At 36.4% G+C, this 23,804-nt stretch overlaps 1 protein-coding gene and 1 long non-coding RNA gene across 2 annotated transcripts; one reads left to right on the forward strand and one right to left on the reverse strand.

Annotated features, from left to right (window-relative positions):
• Positions 1 to 3,608: 3,608 nt before the first annotated feature.
• LOC108360463 (SWI/SNF chromatin-remodeling complex subunit SWI1-like) lies at positions 3,609 to 16,580 on the reverse strand. Its single transcript, XM_017612739.1, has 3 exons — positions 16,553 to 16,580; positions 4,842 to 5,437; positions 3,609 to 4,085 (listed from the first exon to the last, which is right to left on the reverse strand). Exons 1-3 carry the CDS (start codon positions 16,578 to 16,580, stop codon positions 3,609 to 3,611), a joined length of 1,101 nt encoding a protein of 366 aa, XP_017468228.1.
• Positions 16,581 to 19,373: 2,793 nt separating this feature from the next.
• Positions 19,374 to 19,813, forward strand: LOC108360462 (uncharacterized). The gene is made up of 3 exons (XR_001847108.1): positions 19,374 to 19,411; positions 19,473 to 19,619; positions 19,682 to 19,813. It is a non-coding gene; the product is annotated as an uncharacterized LOC108360462 (long non-coding RNA).
• Positions 19,814 to 23,804: the final 3,991 nt, after the last annotated feature.

The raw sequence follows: 23,804 nt of genomic DNA on the forward strand, positions 1-23,804 counted from the left end.
TCCTTGATTTGTTTCTTTTCATCAGAAATTGCGCTCAAATTAAATGCAAATACAGAAAACGTGCCCAATAAATAAAAAAAATGTGATTAGTATTGCCATGATTTTACGGTTAGAAAACGTCCTAAAATGTAGACGTCTACATTTTGAGACACTATTTGGAACGAACTGTGAACACCCCAAATAATTTTTAGAAGGAAGTTTCACTTCAAAATTTTTGACATAAACCGTGTCTGTGACAAACACGCAATGTGGCCACTGCTACGATATAGAACTTGAGGATTATCGCTTGTTATTTTAGATATTTTTTAACAGAACATGTAAAGATTTATATGTTTCATAACTGATCACTTAATTTTTAATATAAATATACGTATTTTGTACATACATTGGCATTACGGAACCAATTGCTATTCAGTGCAAAGTATAGTGAATTTTTTTATGAAACTCGGTGGGGATACTAATGGAGGTCTCCTTTAACTATATTTATCACTTTCACAATGTTGTTGCTAATAGTACTTAAGTTATTTGTTGTTAAAATATTCCGCCTGCTATCACAACATTTTGTTATAACTCCACACCTATCACTTTTATTTACACAAATATATTATCCTTAAAAGGTTCGCATGCGTTTGTAATACCTTAATATACAATTATTAAATTTAATTAATTAAAATTAATTAATTAAGTAAAACGCGTTTATAAATGTCTTCACAAACGTTTGCACATTTCATAAACAAGCAGAAATAACAATGGCTGACAGTAACACAAAATGTATGCTACCATACGTTAAAAAAAATACACCACAAATAAGTGCGTATAATTAGGGGTATAAGTGTAGAATACGTACATTGCTCTTATTAAAAATAATAATATTAGGATCGATAGGGGTCTTACTCCTGATCATAACGGTATAATTTTTTTCGGGGGGAAATAATATTTACTGGTGTTATTATAGTTAAAAGTACACAAATGTAGAAAACGTACATCACCTGTGGTGCTTTTTCCATAAAAATCAATACTTCGATAAATAATGAAAATTTTTAATAAAAAATCGCGCGATTTTTTATTAAAAATTTTCGCCTGCGACGCTTTTTTCATAAAAATCAATACTTCGCACTCACGTATTTCTGCCCCTCTCTTCTTGTTGCGGCAAATACGTCTCGCTTCCCTCTTCAGATCCTTATAGCGGTCCCACATAGCGCTAGAAAAATTTGAACTATTGGAAAAGGGGGCGTGGCATCTTCCATACAAACCAAATTTTTCATACTGCATATCTTTGGCAGTGTTCATGGTAGAGTTCTGGAACTTGGTATGGAGATATACGAAATCAATCGCTTACTCATGAAGAAAAAGGGCAGCTGTTGGAAAGGGGGGCATGGCACCTCCCATATAAATCGAAGTTTTATACTGTATAGCTCTGAAAGTATTCATGGTACAGTACTGGAACTTCGCGTGGAGATATGTATGTAGTTGAAATCAAGCTCATGGAGAAAATTTGGGCTATTTGAAAAGGGGGTGTGACGCCTACAAACGTACCGACCTTTAGCTGTCTTTGAATGTATTTATATTTCTTCTGTAGGTGTGTTTGTGAGTGAAATCCTCCTAAATGGTTGTACCGATTTTAACGAAACTTTTTGTGTGTGTTTGAGTGGGTCTCTGGATGGTTTAGTTTCACAATTTAATCCGACAGTTGGCGCTGTACTTGAGTTATTACTAAAAATCTTTTTTTGATCCGAGTTGGCTAATGTTTTAAATATGTATGCAATACTATTGCAAAAACGTGCTGCCAAGTGGTGCTGAAGTCGAGTTATTACTAAAAATAGCCAAGTGAGAAAAGGGGCCGTGAAGGTCAGATTAAATCGACCTGCTGCACCATTGAGTACATCGAACGCTCCTGCGTTGCGATTGGCCCAATGGATGTGATTTTCCAATATTATTACGCGTTCAAACTTTTAAGGTATTTCGTCTGAAATAAGTAGATGTACATTGCATTTCTGTAGAACAATGTTCCGCACCCATTTTGAAATTGCCACCAACTATACTGTAAAGCTTCTAGGACATTCACTATAGAACCAGGGCATTGTTGCCGCCAGGGAGTGAAGAGGAAAAAATTTATTTCGCTTTGCGAATAACCGTGCTCTGAAATGCCGCACAAATGGAGAATTTCAAGAACTTCTTCACGTACAACAACAAATTGCTTAAAAACTATAAGTAGGCGCGGGTCGGGGTCTTCACTTTTAGAATTTCGAGTTTTTGCACAGGGTTGCACGTTCAGTATAGTTTTCATGGCTATTGCCAACACGAAATGAGAATTTCAGATGTACATAACGCGCACAATTATCTAATAAATTTTTTATGATATCGCATAGGCATTTAACTGTGCCCTAATCTTTGAAGCTCCTACAGCATAAATTCAGTTCTCTGGCTTTCGGTATCACGGCAATTTTTGTGTATAGCAACAAATGTCTAAAATTTTTGTATATGACAACTCCGAATTTACCGCAGTTTGACCAAACAAAATTAAGGATCATTGCTTATCTTTTTGGACTAAAATCTTGTTATGGTACGCATACATTGGGAGCAGCAGTGAGCGCAGGCGGCATGACACAATGGGGTGCACTGTGGCTAGTCATGTCGGCTGGACGGGGTTCTTGCCTCACTAATGTTCCCTGCGCCATAGCAGAGAAAAGTCATGCCTGTCAAACATCTTCGCTTCCGACTCGCCGGAAGATTCTTTTGAAAGTATTACTATTTTGTTTAATTATCTTTAATTTTATTATGCTATTTAACTATATTATGTTCTGGCCATTTAGTTATTATGATTTTTTTTTTTAATTTCGTTTAACTTTAGTTAAGTTAATACTTTATATTTTATTTTATTTGTAGTTGAGTTTATGTATATTCATTTCATTTAATCTTTTATTTAAGTTTATTTCGTTACAATTCCGTTCAATGAAATTTAATTTTATTTATTAGATTCTTACTTAACTAAAGATTATAGAATCTATTTAATTTTTCCCTTTTATTTAAACAGTTTCTTCAAGTTATCTCATTCAGTTCTGGTTTCTTTGTTTCACTTAAGCCTAAATCCTTTTTTTTTTTATTCATACACATATATCCATATACATATATATGCCCCGCTATGTATGAATATATGCGTATATATATATATATATATATATATGTGTGTGTATTAAGGTTTAGGAAAGAAAGAAAAAAAATCTCTTAAGTTTTTTTCCCTTGTTTGTTTTCTAACGTATTTTTTCTTATTTAATCTACGTTTTACATCTCTTTAGGTTTACTTGAAAATTTTCCCTTTTTTTCTTTAAATAATTTTTTTTCCTCTCTTACTCTCCATTTATTTTATTTTACATTATTTATCTTTATGCTTTCTCATTAACTATATTTTTAGGTATTGTATCCTCTTATAATTTCAGGACTCACCCACCGTTGCAGCAGGCTTGTGTGGGGCACTGCTGTTGTTGTTGTAGTCGTTGCTGTTGTCCTGCTGGTGGTAGTTTCCGCTGGTTGTTGTTGTAGCTAGGTGCCGCTCCCTAGGCGGTTGCTGAGTGCCGCTCCTTGCGCGGTCGCTGCCTGGACCCGGGTCCTTACCCCGGTTGCTGTTGTTGTTGTTGTTGGATACTGCGGCTGCTGGTCGTCGCTACTCTGTGGTACTGCTGCTCTTGCTGCTGTTTGGCGGTACTGTTGCTACTGTCGCGCTGCGGTGCGGTTATAGCCGCGCTCTGGTTGTTGTTGTTGCCGCTGCTCAGCAAATGGATACCGCGCGGTGGCGGTGAAGACCGCGCTCTGGCGGTGTGGCTGCTACTGTCGCGCTGCGGTGCGGTTATAGCCGCGCTCTGGTTGTTGTTGTTGCCGCTGATCCGCAAATGGATACCGCGCGGTGGCGGTGAAGACCGCGCTCTGGCTGTACTGTTGCTACTGTCGCGCTGCGGTGCGGTTATAGCCGCGCTCTGGTTGTTGTTGTTGCCGCTGCTCAGCAAATGGATACCGCGCGGTGGCGGTGAAGACCGCGCTCTGGCGGTGTGGCTGCTACTGTCGCGCTGCGGTGCGGTTATAGCCGCGCTCTGGTTGTTGTTGTTNTTTTATTTATTAGATTCTTACTTAACTAAAGATTATAGAATCTATTTAATTTTTCCCTTTTATTTAAACAGTTTCTTCAAGTTATCTCATTCAGTTCTGGTTTCTTTGTTTCACTTAAGCCTAAATCCTTTTTTTTTTTATTCATACACATATATCCATATACATATATATGCCCCGCTATGTATGAATATATGCGTATATATATATATATATATATATATGTGTGTGTATTAAGGTTTAGGAAAGAAAGAAAAAAAATCTCTTAAGTTTTTTTCCCTTGTTTGTTTTCTAACGTATTTTTTCTTATTTAATCTACGTTTTACATCTCTTTAGGTTTACTTGAAAATTTTCCCTTTTTTTCTTTAAATAATTTTTTTTCCTCTCTTACTCTCCATTTATTTTATTTTACATTATTTATCTTTATGCTTTCTCATTAACTATATTTTTAGGTATTGTATCCTCTTATAATTTCAGGACTCACCCACCGTTGCAGCAGGCTTGTGTGGGGCACTGCTGTTGTTGTTGTAGTCGTTGCTGTTGTCCTGCTGGTGGTAGTTTCCGCTGGTTGTTGTTGTAGCTAGGTGCCGCTCCCTAGGCGGTTGCTGAGTGCCGCTCCTTGCGCGGTCGCTGCCTGGACCCGGGTCCTTACCCCGGTTGCTGTTGTTGTTGTTGTTGGATACTGCGGCTGCTGGTCGTCGCTACTCTGTGGTACTGCTGCTCTTGCTGCTGTTTGGCGGTACTGGATACTGCGATGCGGCGGTGAAGACCGCGCTCTGGTTGTTGTTGTTGCCGCTGATCCGCAAATGGATACCGCGCGGTGGCGGTGAAGACCGCGCTCTGGCTGTACTGTTGCTACTGTCGCGCTGCGGTGCGGTTATAGCCGCGCTCTGGTTGTTGTTGTTGCCGCTGCTCAGCAAATGGATACCGCGCGGTGGCGGTGAAGACCGCGCTCTGGCGGTGTGGCTGCTACTGTCGCGCTGCGGTGCGGTTATAGCCGCGCTCTGGTTGTTGTTGTTGCCGCTGCTCCGCAAATGGATACCGCGCGGTGGCGGTGAAGACCGCGCTCTGGCGGTGTTGTTGCTACTGTCGCGCTGCGGTATGGGTATAGCCGCGCTCTGGTTGTTGTTGTTGCCGCTGCTCCGCAAATGGATATCGCGCGGTGGTGGTGAAGACCGCGCTCTGGCGGTGTTGCTGCTACTGTCGCGCTGCGGTGTGGTTATAGCCGCGCTCTGGTTGTTGTTGTTGCCGCTGCTCCGCAAATGGATACCGCGCGGTGCTCTGGCGGCGTTGTTGCTCACGCTACGGTGGCGGTAGTTGCTCTCGCGCGTTGCGACCGCTGTGAAAGCGGTATTGTTGTTCCTGGCGCGGACGTAGTAGCCGCCTTACCGCCAATTAGAGCCGAACTGTGTATCTGCAAGGAACTAAAATAAATACAGATTAGAGCGATTCGGATCTGAAGAAAAGAAAAACTTTTGGGTGGGAAATGTCTAGCCTTTTGCACAATGATTCCGGGTGTGTCCCTACCTTAAGCTGTGTCCACCATATTCCTACGTACACCTAACGTAGGAATTTGCCAAAGTGCATAATTCAAGCTGAATTTATTAATAAAATGTTGAATTATTTGCCTACACGAGTATGTTAAAGTTTTTAGGTTTGGGTCGCGCGTTTACCCGCAGCACCCCAAAATCATTGTACAAATACCCAAACTGTACCCCAAATGACTGTGCGTCAGCTTAGTTTGTCAATTTCAAGGTGTAAGTATGTGTGTGTTTTCTTGCTCTACGTTACTCTATCCACAAAAAAACTCTGCGCACAAAATCGTACTCTGTGGCCTTATTTCCACTTAGCGCAGGCTCATGCAACAAGGTGGAGCAAGTTAGAGCAAGAAAACACTCATGAAACGCAAATTTGTGAGGGATCTTACCGCGGCGTAACTGAGAGCAAATCATTAAACGCAACTTATACAATTAACGTTAAAGAGACTCACCTTGCTTGCAGCTGATGGTAATGACCAGGGAACGGATTTTATGGAAATTGCCTTTTTTTCTGCTAAAGAGATAGAGTATATTCGATTAAGAATGTCCACGATTAAGCTTTCCCTGATTCCATATATACACATTTGAAGTTGCCTTTTTTTGCCTTTTTTAAGATATTTGCCTTTTTTTTGCCTTTTTTAAGATATTTGCCTTTTTTTGCCTTTTCTACCTTTAAAAAAGTGATTATAGCATTTACAATATTTTGTTTTAAGATTAAAAAATATACACATGCCCATGCAGCTTCTAGAAGCACAGGGACCTCTTGCCAAATTGGTGTTGAAAAAATTCAAAGCCGTTATCTCAGCTAACGTAGGCTTGAAGACAATAAGGAGTGTGTATAAAATTGTAAAAGGCGAGGACAACGCCCTTATTCCTGATAATATGAACGTTTCAAACGTTCCATATTTAAATCGGGCTCCACTTGTATCAACTTACGTCGAGCGCACATTTAGTACATTCAAGGCTTTTCTTCGCGAAAATCGAATGAAAATGCTGCCAGAAAACTTCAAAATGCATCGTGTGGTTCAATGTTACTACAACTATATAGATTAAAGTTTTATGAGTTAGAAACTCGAAAGGATAAAATAGTCAAAGATTCAAAGTACAAATTTTTCATATAATGAAACTACTTCATAGTTTTTCTCTTTTTACTTGTAATATAAGCATTTCCAAAATAAATATATTTATTGATTGTTCTTCGTATTTTCTGTCTTTTTTAGTGCCTTATTTTGCTTTTTTTGCAATACCTTTTTTTACCTTTTCCTGCCTTTTTCGTAAATTTTTTTTGCCTTTTTTTGCCTTTTTTGCAATACCTAGTGCCTTTTCCTGCCTTTTTCGCTATTTTATTTTGCCTTTTCCATCCTATTTCGTTACTTTATTTTGCCTTTTTTATAGGTTTTTAGGTCCTAAAAATCCGTTCCCTGGTAATAACGATGGTTGTGTAGGAATTTAGGCCGTAGCTAGGAATTTGGGCGGATGTTAGTGAATCACCGGTGTACGTTGCCTTGCTGGCATATATGTAATACTCCTATATTGGCAGTAAGAGCTAGTACCGTCCGAAAACACTACAGTACAGATATATCAATAAACACGTACGAAAGAAAAGGAATACATACGTTTATAAATAGACACAACACATATACAAAAACGGCACTCAAGTACACAATACATTGACAAAAACGGTACTAGACTGTCTCGCTATGATTCGGAATGATTACACATTGAGAAGTTAGCTTACTGCCAATATAGAAGTATTACATATATGCTTGCTGGTGTTATAAAGATTTGTCTTGCTTACCGTACGACTCGTACTCCTATCCACTAAGTACTTATGTGCACCGCTTAATCCCCTCAAGAGGTCCTTGTTTTTCCGAGCTCAAGTTGTCGCTGTTTCTGTGACGCTCCGGCTTCGCTGTCCTGCACCCAACCGAACGAGGCGGAGTACGTGCAAGAAACACTAGGTAAAGTCGATTAGTGCTAGATTTGCACAATTTCACTATAAATTCCACGGACATAACGTTGATCCATAACAGTTATAAGATATGAAATATTTTTTCCGTTGCCGATAAGAGTTATTTCCTTCCCAACGTTTATTTTTTACGTTGCCTCGTAACAGTTACTGCCCAACGTTTATTTTTTACGTTGCCCATAAGACTCCTTTCGCAACGTTTATTTTTCACGTTGCCTGATAACAGTTACTCCCCAACGTTTATTTTTTACGTTGCCAATAAGAGTTATTTCCCAACCCTTATTTTTTACGTTGCTTGATAGCAATTACTGCCCAACGTTTTTTTTACGTTACTGATAACTATTATGCAATAGAAATATTTTTTCCGTTGCTAGTCTATATAAGTAAATAATTTGAATGCCATCAGATCTGCACCGTTCGTTCGATTTTCAAAAGTGAGGTGTCAAATTACAGGGGTTGCCACCTGTTAAAAATCTAGCTTAAAATTAATTTATAAGTTAAATGAATTACTTCATCATGGGTATAAACCGAAATAGTTTTGACAGGGGTTTTCGAAACTGCATGAATGAGGGTTGCCGCCTGTTTGAAAAACTACATTGAAAGATGTATATATCGTAATTCACAAAGGCCCTAACCAATAGATCGGTCCCTGGTCCACTTCCCGAAACAAAAGGATTATATATGGTAATCTAGGCAAAAAGCTACTTAAGTACCAGAATTTTAAGCAAATCAGACCATAAATACGATTTTTTCCAATAGATCAGTCCCTGGTCCACTTCTCCGAAAAAGGATCCTATATGCTAATCCAGGCAAAAAGCTACCTACAAACCAAATTTTAAGCGAATCGGGCCATAATACGATTTTTTCGAATAGATCGGTCCCTGGTCCACTTCCCGGAAAAAAGGATTCTGTATGGTAATCTAGGCAAAAAGCTACCTACAAACCAAATTTTAAGCGAATCGGGCCATAAATACGATTTTTTCGAATAGATCGGTCCCTGGTCCACTTCCCGGAAAAAAAGGATACTATATGGTAATCTAGGCAAAAAGCTACCTATGTACCAAATTTTAAGCAAATCGGGTCATAAATACGATTTTGTTGAATAGATCGGTCCCTGGTCCACTTCCCGCAAAAATAGATCCCATATGCTAATCTAGGCAAAAAGCTATCTGCGTACCAAATTTCAAGCAAATCGGACCATAAATAAGATTTTTTCGAAACGATCAGTCCCTGGTCCACTTCCCGAAAAAAAAGGATTCTATATGGTAATCAAGGCAAAAAGCTACCTACAAACCAAATTTTAAGCAAAGCGGGCCATAAATACGATTTTTTTCGAATAGATCGGTCCCTGGTCCACTTCCCGAAAAAAAGGATTCTATATGGTAATCTAGGCAAAAAGCTACCTATGTATTAAATTTTAAGCAAATCGGGCCATAAATACGATTTTTTCGAATAGATGGGTCCCTGGTCCACTTCCCGGAAAAAAAGGATTCTATATGGTAATCTAGGCAAAAAGCTACCTATGTACCAAATTTTAAGGAAATCGGGCCATAAATACGGTTTTTTCGAATAGATCGGTCCCTGGTCCACTTCCCGGAAAAAAAGGATACTGTATGGTAATCTAGGCAAAAAGCTACCTAGGAACCAAATTTTAAGCGAATCGGGCCATAAATACGATTTTTTCGAATAGATCGGTCCCTGGTCCACTTCCCGGAAAAAAGGATACTGTATGGTAATCTAGGCAAAAAGCTACCTATGTATCAAATTTTAAGCAAATCGGGCCATAAATACGATTTTTTTGAATAGATCGATCCCTGGTCCACTTCCCGAAAAAAAAGGATTATATATGGTAATTTAGGCATAAAGCTACCTACGTACCAAATTTTGAGCAAATCGGACAATAAATATGATTTTTTCGAATAGATCGGTCCCTGGTCCACTTCCCGAAAAAAAAGGATTATATATGGTAATTTAGGCATAAAGCTACCTACGTACCAAATTTTGAGCAAATCGGACAATAAATATGATTTTTTCGAATAGATCGGTCCCTGGTCCATTTCAGGGAAAAAAGATCCTATATCCTAATCTATGCAAAAAGATACCTTCATACCAAATTTTAACCAAGTCGGACAATAATAAGATTTTTTCGAATACATCGGTCCCTGGTCCACCTACCTGAAAAAAAGTAAATTTTTTGTGGCCTAAAACATGGTGGTTGCTGAAAGCTATTTATACGCAAAATTTCATCAAAATCGTATCAGCCGTTGGCGAGATTACCTGTTACAAAAAAATGGACTTCTCTTTATATAATTAGTATAGATAGATATAGATAGTATAGATAGAAGATAGTATAGACTGGCAACGGAAAAAATATTTCTATTGCATTGATCACTCAACGTAAAAAATAAGAGTTGGGAAATAATTCTAATCGGCAACGTAAAAAATAAACGTTGGGAAATAACTCTTATGGGCAACGTAAATAATAAACGTTGGGCAATAACAGTTATTGGCAACGTAAAAAATAAACTTTGGGAAATAACTATTATCGGCAACGGAAAACATATTTCTCATCTAATAACTGTTATGAAACAACGTTTTCGTTAAATTTCAGAATTCGTGCAACGTTTTCAATTTGTAAATTCGAGATAACAGTTATTTTTGGTCCCTGTTAAATTCACTGCACTTCACTACACTAGGACGTTTTAAATTCGCTATATGAGTTTGTATTAAAAGGCACTTATAAAATTTCACTAAAACGAGCAGCTAAATTATTACTTCTTTGCTACTTGCGGTCGCTATCAAATTTGACATAAAATGAATAATAAAAGGGGTTGCCAGCGGGTTTTTATACCCTCGCACATTTCACATCCATTTGGAAGAATAATGGGCACTGCGTCATTTGGACTCGTCCATATAGAATTTGCCGCAGTGCAAGGTGGAATATCAATAAAAAATCCGGGGTTGCCGTGTCTCCTTTGTTAGTATTTTATTACCGGACTCACTCAAAATTTACAGTTTCGTGGTGGATACGAACGTCAGAATTTTATCTAGCTCATGGACTAGGTAAAATTTTACAGTTTCTAGGCGTAATCAGCCTTATGCCTGGGTCATAACGAAAGTAACGGAACGGAGTGAACTGTCACTTAATTGTCTATTGTATGGGAAATGAATGCAAATGGTTATAATGCACGTAACGTAACGTAAAACGGAACAATCTAAAATCAATAGATCCTTACGAATTCGCCGCGATTTGTTACGATTCGCCCGTCCATTATAACCAAGGCATTATCATGAGTTTAATTTTTTTCCGAACCGGTTCATTTTTCAACTTTTGGCAAGGCGAATTTATTTTTATATGTATAAATTCGCCTTGACTTTTGGTTTCCATACATTTATAATGGGCGGATGAACAATTTTTTTGGGCTAAACTCAGGATAAGTCAGAGTATTGTGGGCGGCAATAAAGAATAAAAATCAAAATGGAATCTGATAAAACAAATGAAACTACGTTACTTGCAACTTATAAAATAGATGTAAATTTAACAATTTCAGCAACACACGAATAAAGCTTAGCCTGTGAAATTTTTTCCCACTGTCAAAATTTGTCCTTGCGTTTTGCCTAGCAAAACTCAATTTATTCGAACACCATGCAGAAAAAGTTACCGATTGGCACTGGCTCTATATCAGAATGTTGATAATATTGCTGCCAGAATGTTTTAGTACAAAGGAAAATGTAGCTGTCAAACTACCAAGACACCGCAGTAGATGCCGAAATACAAGCCCTGATATATATTGCTCTCTATATTCTAACATTTGTGTCAAGATATAAACTCAATCCTGCAAAGACACCCAGTTACAGACAGCTGTCACAAACCACAGTATACAGTAATCCAGATAGGCAAAACAAAAAATGTAAATATGCTTATTTGACAAGTTATTTGAATGTATTGGTTGATATTTTTTCACATTTGTCGTTTTCTTTAACCCAAATGAAATCCAATTTCAATATTTTCTTATAGTGGAAAATATTTTCAGGTCACATAAAATAAAACAACGAGAAAAACAAAATTCTTAGCAAGTCAGGCTTGCAGCGTAAGCGATTGTAACCGGATGCAGTTCCTATATAAGTCATATCTGGTTCAAAATACAACTTTGAGTGAATAATGGTGGGCTGATTTTGGAAAATGGACCCANGGTCACATAAAATAAAACAACGAGAAAAACAAAATTCTTAGCAAGTCAGGCTTGCAGCGTAAGCGATTGTAACCGGATGCAGTTCCTATATAAGTCATATCTGGTTCAAAATACAACTTTGAGTGAATAATGGTGGGCTGATTTTGGAAAATGGACCCATAAATTAGGGGGTAAAACAAGTATTACTTAGCTTAAACGTAGAACTCTCTAATTTTCAAATGTACCACTCTTATAGTGGAGACCTATAAAGTTTTTATGAAACATGTACTTAAAGTTATATATCGACCGTCGAACTAATGCAGGAAAGGTTTATGCAGATAAGCAAGACCGTTTTTCAACGGTATAAAAAGTATATACACATAGTCTTACATACATATTTATCAAAATATTCAGAATGACGAATTGGTGAATGAATTGGTTCAGTCGTGTCTGTTTGCAAACACGCTAACTCGAACAAAATTTAGATATTTTAACGAAAGTCGGTGCCGAAGTTGCCTTTGGTATAATTTAGGTTAGTATTAAATTTTGGCGAAATCTGTTAATAACCACGACCACCTCCCATGTAGTAATCAACAATATTTTTGTTTTATTATTTTTTTTTTACGAATTTCCCCGTTAAAATTTACATTTCAAATATATCAACAAACATTTGGGGGTACCTGTGCACCAGTCATTGCCTATGGGTTAATGACAAAATAATCCTATACATGCACAATATTTCATGTATTAATTTTCAAATAAGCATATTGTCAATGGCTGGTTTACTGTATACTGTCACAAACTATCTCCAGACTCCGCGGGAAAGCGTTTATTAACAGAAAAAAAAAGACGAAAAAACCTGCTGGAACTAGTGACAATCAGCGACACTGTCCAAAAGGAACACAGCTATCGCAATATGGCAGACCTTCCATGTAGTTTTGGTGTTGCCGTACGCTCTAAAAAAATTATTTGATGGTGAAATTTATGGGACGCTACCGGATGCGCTATATGCCGAAGAATAAAGTATTTATATTGCGGTGCACAGTAACCCATAACATTTGAAAAGTATAAAAATGCCAGAGCGTAAGCAAAATGCGCTCACTTAAAGAGAATAACAGGAAAAGTAAAGGAACGCAAAAAACCAAATTTTGAGTAAAAAGAATTGCAACAACAAAACTAACGTCAAATAAGAATGGAAATGTGTGTAGAAAACACATTCACACAAGCACAAGCACAATAAACACTTACTATATCAATTATTTTTTGCCTCCTTCAAATTTTAACTCACTTTTTTTACTTTTTAGATTATTCTCACTTTTTGCGTATTCTTTAATTTCCGTTAATTTAAATTCAGTTGAGTTTGAAACTTTTCAGGATTTTGCCAGAAAAAAATCTTCTGACTAAATCTGACTACTTCGGACTGAAGAGAGTCACTCTCACTAAGTGTTGCTCTCTCATTTTTGCTGTCATTTTCGAGTTAAGGAACGCTTTTTGGACTAAATCTGACTACTTCGGACTTTTTCTGACTATTTCTGGGAGATAAGGAACGCAACTTTAGTTTGCAGTGAGAGTCGCTAAACTCGCTCTCTCCGAGTTTACTGCAACAACAATTGCACGCAGTTTGCAAAACAAAATTTCTGCATAACGGTGCATGTTCATCGTTTGTAGGGCAGTTCACGAGCATGCTCGCAAAAAATCAAAAAAATTTGATTTTCAGCGAGCATGCTCGTCGTTTGTAGCGTGGTTTGCGATCATCGCATTGGAAACCAAAACAACAACCTCGTTTTGTGTTGATGCTTGCAGTGTGCACATAGCGGATAAATGCATCCAAGCCATGTGCGTTAATTGAATTTTTGATAAATGAGGCTAAATTACTATATGTATTTGTATGTACATACATACAAGTAAAATATAAATAAATTTAAGTAACACATAGATAAAAAAACCTAAGTCATAAGTACTTTAATTGCATCATCCGCGTCTTTCCTTTCCATGTTTACGCTTTGAGTACAAAATCACTTGTGAGCCGCTCACCGTCTGTAGCAAACGACAGCGAGCATGTTGGCGCACATGTGCGCGGATATGTTCTTCGTGTGTAGCCAGTGTTATGGGCTGTTTTTGCTTATGCGTAAAAGCTCATTTAGGTCTAAATGCTACTCTAAATGTACATTTATCCATACAAAATTCGTCACCTAAATGCAACTCCATTTTTGCATTAAGAATCTAAATGCTATAAGCAACCTTGTGATCTTCCAAAATTTCCACGATTCGAACATGGTTTAATGAGAGAAAGTGGCAACATTGCTTTTTCGCGTATACAGCGGCTAGCTGCGTTCAGTGATCGCCGATCGAGATTTCATTTATTATTTTCCATTATTTGAATTAACAAAAGTTACGCAAATTAAACATCGATGTGATGCTGATAGAAATCTGGATCAATTTGTGATCAACCCTGTTTGTTTTGTTTCCTAATTAAGTGAGGGATTTTAATTGACAGCACCGACAAATGAATATATATACAAACAAATGTTCGGTTAAAACAATTCATGTTTTCTATGGAATTTTTGGTTTAAAATTAATTTTTTAGTTTCAGTAGCTTTTTTGCACTTTATCTTCTGCGTGAGAACTGATCGTAATAGATAGGGATCTGAATAAGTGACTGGAAGCGTCGGCTGTTTGTCAAAAGCATACAATTTCGAACTCGCGTAAATGTACATTTGCTAAATGCGATAGCATGAACGCTCTTGAAAACATATGTTCGAAAGTGCTAAATGTTGCATTTTAAATGCAGCAAAAACGCTGTATTACTTGGTGGGTCTACAGGCAAAAGTTTTTATCTTGATAATGTTATCAAGCAAAATTTTGCCCAATGAGACCACATATTGCTCTTGGCAAGCAATAATTATCAGAGCTTTTATCTTGATAAATATTGCCAGCAATTTTGTACTTTGACAGCTACATTTTCATTTGCGCGATAGCTTCGTGGAGACAACATTATCGATATTTCAATATAAAAGCAAAAATTGAACTGTTTTCTATTAAAATATGTGTTATTATTTGCTTGGGTGTGAAATAGCATATTTTTTAAATTTTTTAAATGATGAAATCCGCCAAAAATTGCCATCTTATAAATGCTTTTATCAAGATAAAAAATGCCCACGCACAAATATTGCCTCTGATAAAATTTTTATCAGGCAATAAACATGTTTCCTATTTTTCTATCAGATAATTATCAGGAAGATCAGAATGGCAAAATTTGGTGATTCATGTTTTCGCTTTTGTATTTTCACGTTTTTTATTTATCATTCAATTGATGCGAATTTCGATTCTGTTCTGTTTTACTAGGCGAAATATTGCTGCGCATATCACCCAACGGCATCGCTCCGACCGACGCAATCCGCACAGCGATTTGGTTCCGTTATACTTTTAAAAAGATTTTCAGTATGCAGTTTTAAAGTTAAATTTAAATTAAACTTTTTAAATTATTAAATTTTTTATAGAAAATTCCAAGACTGAAGTATCTGTCACTTACGACCAGATTTGGCGATTTCGCGCCAATTTGACCTTTTTTTTTTGGATATTTGCGCGTAAAAATTTACGAAATCGCCATTGGCAATTTTTGGCGATTTGTTCCCTTCAAATAAATTTTTTCCAATTATAAAAATATACAAAACTTAGTTTTCCACGATAATTTTACAGAATGGGCTAATGAACTGCGTGATAAACTTAACTTAAGAAGCATATTAAAATACTGTCACAAATGTTTAATCACCCTAATCGAAGAACTTTTGAAACGGTTCCCTGGTCAACTAAATACTCTAAAAAAGCTTTGATTGTGTCACCAAAAGATTGTGTGAATCACAAGAGGGCGAGCTTCAGGGACCTGCCAATTCACTATTTGACTTTGAAGGAAAGAAAAGCAGCGGAAACTGAATATTTAAATCTTTTAACTTTCCCATGGAATAAGTTTTCTCAGAACCATTCCATCCGACTCTGAAGAATTTTGGATAATTGTTTACGGAGTGAAAACCGCAGCAGGCAATAAAATGTTTGGAAATATAATTAAATTCATATTATTATCCTTGCCGTGCTCACATGCTTTGTTGAGCGCGTTTTTTTCCGTAACGAATTCAACAAAAAATAATATTCGAAATAGGATGAGGTTGGAAAGCCTTAATTCAATAGATCGAATAAAGTGTTATATGAAGGCTAATAGTTTCTGCTGCAAAACGTTTCCAACATCAAAGAGTATATTATCAAGGTTGAATAGCTCAATATATGACAAGAACAGAAATGTTAATCATTCAGACACTATAGGTGATTTTGAAGAAATTGTGGAAACAGCTTATCTCGCCTTATTATAGGTTTTTATTTAATTTTTAGCGCCGAGCTCTTAAAAGCTGATTGTGCGATTAATCAATTAATATGAGTTATAAAAATGTAATAATTGCGCAGTGTTGAAACAAATAGTATGCGTATTTTTAAAGAAAGTTGTTTGTAGATCACTATTATATATGTAAGTGATTTGTGTTTTTTATTATTACCCTCTGAAGGTATTTTATTCGTTTTTGGCTTTAAAAACTTTATATTATAACAAGATCTCATTTTTTAAATAAAAGATTTGTTAAATCGATTTCATGAATTGAAAAAAATTGGCGTTTTTTTTCAGAAATTGCGCTTTTTTTAAAAACAATCTGGACACCCCGATTACGACTAATTTTTGGCAGTGTGACCATCTTTTTTGTTGAGAAACTCGATACTTGGCTGCGACTTACCAAATTTCTTAAATGCCAGGAACTGCATCTTTATCTTTAAGCTAATTACTCATGGGAAACCGGAATACCTATATGAAAAACTGATATTTTCTAAATGCTCTCGCTCTTTAACCCTAATTTTACCCAAGTTCAACTACTTATGCTCTTCCCGACTGCTTTTCGTTAACGCTGTTAGACTTTGGAACTCCCTTCCTCAGTCGCTCGGGAGTCACTGTCTAGAGGCAGCTTCAAGAAACTTATACTCTCTAATTAAAATATCTTGAAAAGGTGGTTATTGACTATTGGAAGCTAAATTATGTTTATTCATGTTTATTTTTTTTCTTTTTTTCTAATTAATGTTTTAAATTATTAAATATTTAATCTCTGTATTTTTAATTAACGTTAAATAAATAAATTAAATCTTTCTGTTTGGTAATGGAGTTGCTTATTTTCTTCCATATAAAAAAGAAGAAAATGCGCAACACCGAATTCGGAAAATACAATGAAAATATGTGCATACCTGTGTTGTGATTTAAAAAATTTGCAGAATACGAGAGTGTAAAAAACATCCCAACTTATTTTGATACATACATTATTAGGAGAGAGTAGTCAATTTTTGATGGTTTCGATGGTAATCGAAAGAAAAATTTCGATCCAATTAAATAGTTAACCGAATGAAAATAACCGAATATAATCTGGTATTCGATTAATCGTGCCATCACTATATCATGTTGGATATTAGAGCTTTCAAACTATCGATAGTCAAGTCCATCGATGTTTTACAATAGTCTTAAGGGTGACTATCGATAATATCGACCCATTTCATAATGGCTGCGTTTCTTTATACATTCCGGATAATCCCATTTCACAGCCGGAATAAACAGAATGCGTTTGAAATATACGTTGACATATCATCAGGAACGTTCTAAAGAATAAGTAAACAAAAAATTTTATTCCAAACGTTCAGAATGAATAAAGGAATGCAGCCAATAATAATTATGTTTTTCTAAATCCATTTATTTTTCGTTATCTTGCTTTTATAAATTTGTTTGCAAGGTGACACTGCTCATGCAACTGCTATCTGAAATTTCTCAATGTGACAGTCTTTTGAAATATAGTGCATTGCCCGGTCTGACACGCTCTAAAGACGGCAATGTAACCTCTGCTATTCCCACACTTAAAATAAAAAATGGCGCTTTTAAAAGAAATGCCATGAACCAACTAAACTGATCACCCAGCACGGCAACCGCGTATTTAAAAATATTTAATAATAATACTACGTTTCTAAATATATGTTTTTAAAATGTTTGCTATATAATTTAACACTGTTTAATTCATTGTAACATTGAACGATTTTTTCAACACGGCGGCCGCTCAGCGTTGAATTCTAAATAGTATCGGCGCAACTATCTCTATTTGTTGCAATTTCATTTGTTTACATGTATCAGCTGTTCATTTGGCAGCATATTCATCAAGCCGTTTCTAATAGCCCGAACACAATGAAAACGACGAGCTACAAACCACAGCTGTCAAATTATTAAGAAGTAATTGTTGGGTTCCACAGTTGCCAGCAGTTTCGTAGCAGATGAGATAAACAGCTACCAATAATAGATTTACTTAAAATTACATCCCTGGTCCTTGTTCTTTCTGTATCACCTGATTTACATGATTCAAGTACTTGAAAGCAATTCTTGCTCATTCTCTTTTGTGTTTTTTATTTGCTTTTACACGTTTCAATTCTGTTGAATTCAAGTCTTTGGTTCTTTAACATGATTCAACAACTACAGGTTGTAGCAATCGTACAAAAACAACATTTACCGTTGGTATGAACTCCTTGTGTCATCAACATCTTCTTTATCTATTCATATTCGTGTGTATATGCATACCCTGCATACCAGGATTTCATAGAACTCTGAAAGGTTTCACAATTTTTTTAAGAATTTTCTTTAAGAAATCATACAGAAATTTCTTTACTAGTTCTTGTCAACCGCTTCATATGTTTTTCTTTACAGATTTCTAAAAGAATCGTAACAAATTTCCGACACTCTTAAAGATTTCGGGAGCATTTGTTTGCAAGGTATATATATACGTATATGTGTATGTGTACGCGGATATGTAAATAAAGCAAAACAGACGATAATTTGACACAAGCGTGCTCATAAGAAGAAGCATAGCTTCTATCGCTATCACCTGTAATTGATGCGCCTTGGTTCTTTAAATGGGAAGCAACGAAAATGCCAAAAGCAAAGCAAGAAAGTTGAAACGACTTGACGGTACAGACGCATGTGTACTCGTCCCTTTTCTTCTCACCCCCTCTCTACCATGACCGAGCAGAATTGAATTCAATACTTGAACTGTGTAAAAGCGCACTATCGCATCGTGGTGAATTCACATTTCTCAGAAATTTGACAACAAAGCAAAACACAGTGAGTATTTTATTTGCTAATTTTTGCGATTTTTATTGTTTAATGTAAATTTATGTCTTTTAGGATATGTTGAGGCAACGAAGAAGGCGCAGTTTGAAAATGGAGTTATTAGTAATGAAGTAGCCGGCATATTTGGAATTATGCCGATAAGCAGGATGGAATTTGTGAAAGTAAGTGCCTGGTTGCAGCATATCTATGTATTAAAATGGTATTTAATTAAATGAAATTGCGTTTAATNTTCTTTAAATGGGAAGCAACGAAAATGCCAAAAGCAAAGCAAGAAAGTTGAAACGACTTGACGGTACAGACGCATGTGTACTCGTCCCTTTTCTTCTCACCCCCTCTCTACCATGACCGAGCAGAATTGAATTCAATACTTGAACTGTGTAAAAGCGCACTATCGCATCGTGGTGAATTCACATTTCTCAGAAATTTGACAACAAAGCAAAACACAGTGAGTATTTTATNCTAATTTTTGCGATTTCTATTGTTTAATGTAAATTTATGTCTTTTAGGATATGTTGAGGCAACGAAGAAGGCCCAGTTTGAAAATGGAGTTATTAGTAATGAAGTAGCAGGCATATTTGGAAAATTATGCCGATAAGCAGGATGGAATTTGTGAAAGTAAGTGCCTGGTTGCAGCATATCTATGTATTAACAAGGTATTTAATTAAATGAAATTGCGTTTAATGGAAATGTTATAAATCGAGTGGCGTTATTTAAGATGTGCTCCAAACATTTGGCGGACTTTTTTTCGCCTTCTCAACGTGCTAAGTTACGAGTTAAGATGACTACCACCACGGCCGGTAAGAAACCCGAAGCAAAGGGCAAACAACCTTCCAGGAAGCTGCCTGCTGTCCCTNGCTTGTGGTTGTTTACGAGGCGCTTGATCTCAGCGTTAAGATCCTTGATGCTAGGATCTTCGGGATTGGCTCGCCTGGTTCGGTCACGGACGTCAGCGAGTCTTGCCGCTTCGGTCGGAAAGCCTGGTCGGATCTCCGTAAACTAAAGCGCTCTGCTGTGATTGCACTCGGCAAACATGAAAGCTTGGTGCATTCTGAGAAATATCAAGCAAAATATCCGTGATGGACGCCTTGAGAATAAGTTTCGCCGCCTGGCAAAGAAAACGGGCTTTTGTGGTCTGCATCCGCGGTATCAACAAAGTTGCACCAAAAGTGCGTAAAGTTTTACTGTTCCGTTTTCGCCACATTAAACACGGTTTGTTCATCAAATTGAACCATTAATACGCTACTCATTGCCGAACCCTATATCATATGGGGTTATCCAAATCTTAAATCAGTTCGTGAATTGATCTACAAACGTGCAATTGTCAAGCACAACCATCAACGTGTCCTTATCTCTGACAACTTTGTGATCGAACGCAAATTGCGTAGAGCATGATATTCAGTGCGTTGATTATTTGGCGCACGAAATATTCACTGTTGGATCCCACTTCAAGAAAGCCTCCAACTTCCACTGGCCATTCAAGCTCAACACCAACCGGTGGCTGATGGAAGAAGGAGAATCACTACGTTGAAAGATGGTTTAAAGCAATTTTTTGCTGTACAAGGTGGAGTCTTTATTTCAAAAATATATAATAAAAAAAAAATAGAAAATGTTTTTTTTTAACTTTCTGAAGGTATAAACCGCAAATACACCAAATGGAAAGCAGCTTATATTCGCAATTACTTGAATAATGTCGAAAATCCATTGCCGTTTCTAAAGGCCATTTCAAAAGGCTCCAATCCACAAATTTAATTATTTGTTTCGGTTTTTCAGCTCATTAATGATGCGCGCAGGATTGCATTTACCGTCAATGAAAATATTTCATGATGCGTTCCAAAACTAGCTCCGAGCAACTAAAAGTTAGTTAAGCTTAAGTGAAATAGTTTTTTACTAAATATTTATTTCTGGTACTTATTAAAAAAAATCTGATCAATATTAATGTACGAAATGAATTAAATAAAAATTTACGAATACATTTCTTGAATATTTTGTCATAGAGCCATTATTAAATACAGACATAACTTTGTCGGGCGTTGGTCCTGACGTATATAGAACTAATGCGTTAGAGAGAGATAAAATACAAGCTTAACGCGCTAATTTAGGTATACTTGTGTGTATATACCTGTTACTCGTCTGGCATATACTCGAACTACGAAAATAATGACAGTTATAATTTATTTAGATGCATGNTGTCGAAAATCCATTGCCGTTTCTAAAGGCCATTTCAAAAGGCTCCAATCCACAAATTTAATTATTTGTTTCGGTTTTTCAGCTCATTAATGATGCGCGCAGGATTGCATTTACCGTCAATGAAAATATTTCATGATGCGTTCCAAAACTAGCTCCGAGCAACTAAAAGTTAGTTAAGCTTAAGTGAAATAGTTTTTTACTAAATATTTATTTCTGGTACTTATTAAAAAAAATCTGATCAATATTAATGTACGAAATGAATTAAATAAAAATTTACGAATACATTTCTTGAATATTTTGTCATAGAGCCATTATTAAATACAGACATAACTTTGTCGGGCGTTGGTCCTGACGTATATAGAACTAATGCGTTAGAGAGAGATAAAATACAAGCTTAACGCGCTAATTTAGGTATACTTGTGTGTATATACCTGTTACTCGTCTGGCATATACTCGAACTACGAAAATAATGACAATTATAATTTATTTAGATGCATGTTTTAACTAAATGTTATATCGTCGCCTGGATAAAAGATTGTTACAAGTTACTTTCGGTCACTCACGATTGAAGTTTGGAATGCAGTTTCTCAGAAGCACGATTACAGATTTTCTCCAAAGTGTCGGAGAATGCTATGTACTAGTTCACGAGATTCTTAAATTATCTTATTTTTTTAGTTTAGTGTCAACCATTTATGAGTTTAATAAAATTTTGTCGTATACGACATTTGTCAAAAAATTTTCAAACAGTTTTAATTATATACGCCAAAATGTGATAACAATTTTTTATAAATTACCGATACTTTTTACACCCGATTTACATGATTCAAGTACTTGAAAGCAATTCATGCTCATTCTCTTTTGTCTTTTCTATTTCCTTTTACACGTTTCAATTCTGTTGAATTCAAGTGTTTGGTGCTTTAAATGGTAAGCAACGAAAATGCCAAAAGCAAAGCAAGAAAGTTGAAACGACTTGACGGTACAGACGCATGTGTACTCGTCCCTTTTCTTCTCACCCCTCTCTTCCACATGCGAGTAGAATTTAATTCAATACTTGAACTGTGTAAAAGCAGTCTTACTAATCAGCCTAATCGGGAGTTTCGCCCGAACAAAATTTCGCCAACAATTTTTTCATCCACCTGTAGTGAATAAACGCAAACGAAAAGTAAAAAAGTGACCCGGTTCTAGAAACGAAACTCATGATAAGGCTGAATATGTCGGAAACTAAAGAAGAACAGATAACTCTATTTGAAATATCTTGATTAGTTTAGTACGACAGCAATACTAACGCAATTTGTCCCAAATAGCCCAAAGCATTTTAGTCAATTACTCGGAAACTAAAGAAGATATCCAAAAACCAGTTAACAAAAAATCGAAATATCTTACTTTAAAATATATAACTGTATCTATAACTACAAATTGTCAAAATGACGCTTCCGGCAATTTTTCATCCAAGCGCGATATTTGAATGTTACTCGCATTATAGCCTGTATGTAAATTTTCGGGAAAAAAGTTAAAAAGTATATTCATCTGCTGAATAGATATGTTCGCAGATTCACAGCCCTATCTCCAATTCCATGTGAATAAATCTCTCCAGTGCTTAAATAATTTTCACCACATTAAATAGCTGCACAACACCCTAATTGCCGAAAAAGCGTTGCTTGCAACACTAGTCCTTTATGGGGACCAAATTTGGTGGAAAAAAACAGCTAACCGTGGAAACACAATGCCGGCGAACGGCGAACTCACCACAGCGAAATTACCGCTGTCAAAATTTAGAACACCCGCCGGCATATGAAAATGAACACAGCCAAAGCGAAATGCGAAGTTCATTCGGCGGCGTTTCGTGGCGATAGATTTATTTCTATCGCTCTGCTGGGCGATGGCGGCAATACATGCCAAATATGGCCATATGTTTTTTTTACTTTCAAATATTTAGAAGAAAACAACATTTAACACGAATTATATTTGATGGTTGAAAAATACAGTGATCGATTCGTTAAATCTGGCTTAAAATAAAATAATTTATAATAATTCCCCCTTGCCTTACATTTATATTTGTTATCATTTCATCATTTCTAAATATGGTTTAGTTTTTCAAAATATGGTCAACTAATTTCGCTACCGCTCTAATTCTGTTAAAGTAGACGAAATAGCAGGGCGAACGGTGAACGACGGCATCGCCCAATTCGGCGAACTTCGCCGTTCGCCGGGTATTGTGTTTCAAGCATAAGTTTGTTTACTGGATATCTCAGTATATCCAGTAAACAAACTTAGTTATTTTTTTTTACCAAGTTTGGTCCCAAGAATGATAGAATACAAGATTGCGCCGATTGCAGCAGAATTCGTGAGAGTAATTTTAGCGTGACGTCATCGTAGAGTTGACAACTGAGAGCGGCGAGAATGAGGGCGACTAGTGATGTGCTGAATTGTCCCCAATACTCGGTACCCAATACTTAAAAAAGATTTCGGTACCCTATACTTCCTTTTCGGTATCCGATACCGATTATTTACATTAAACCCTCGCCATTATATGCATTTCAGGTTTAGAAAAAACTTTCATTACTAATTTATATGATATCGGCTAAAACACTTGAACTTATCGCCACAGAAAAATATTATTTTATCAGTTTTAACCTTAGTCGATCCAAGGT

Source organism: Rhagoletis zephyria, unplaced genomic scaffold, assembly GCF_001687245.7.
Source record: "Rhagoletis zephyria isolate East Lansing unplaced genomic scaffold, Rhagoletis_zephyria_1.1 Rzeph_scaffold_00576, whole genome shotgun sequence".
NCBI classification, from domain to species: domain Eukaryota; kingdom Metazoa; phylum Arthropoda; class Insecta; order Diptera; family Tephritidae; genus Rhagoletis; species Rhagoletis zephyria.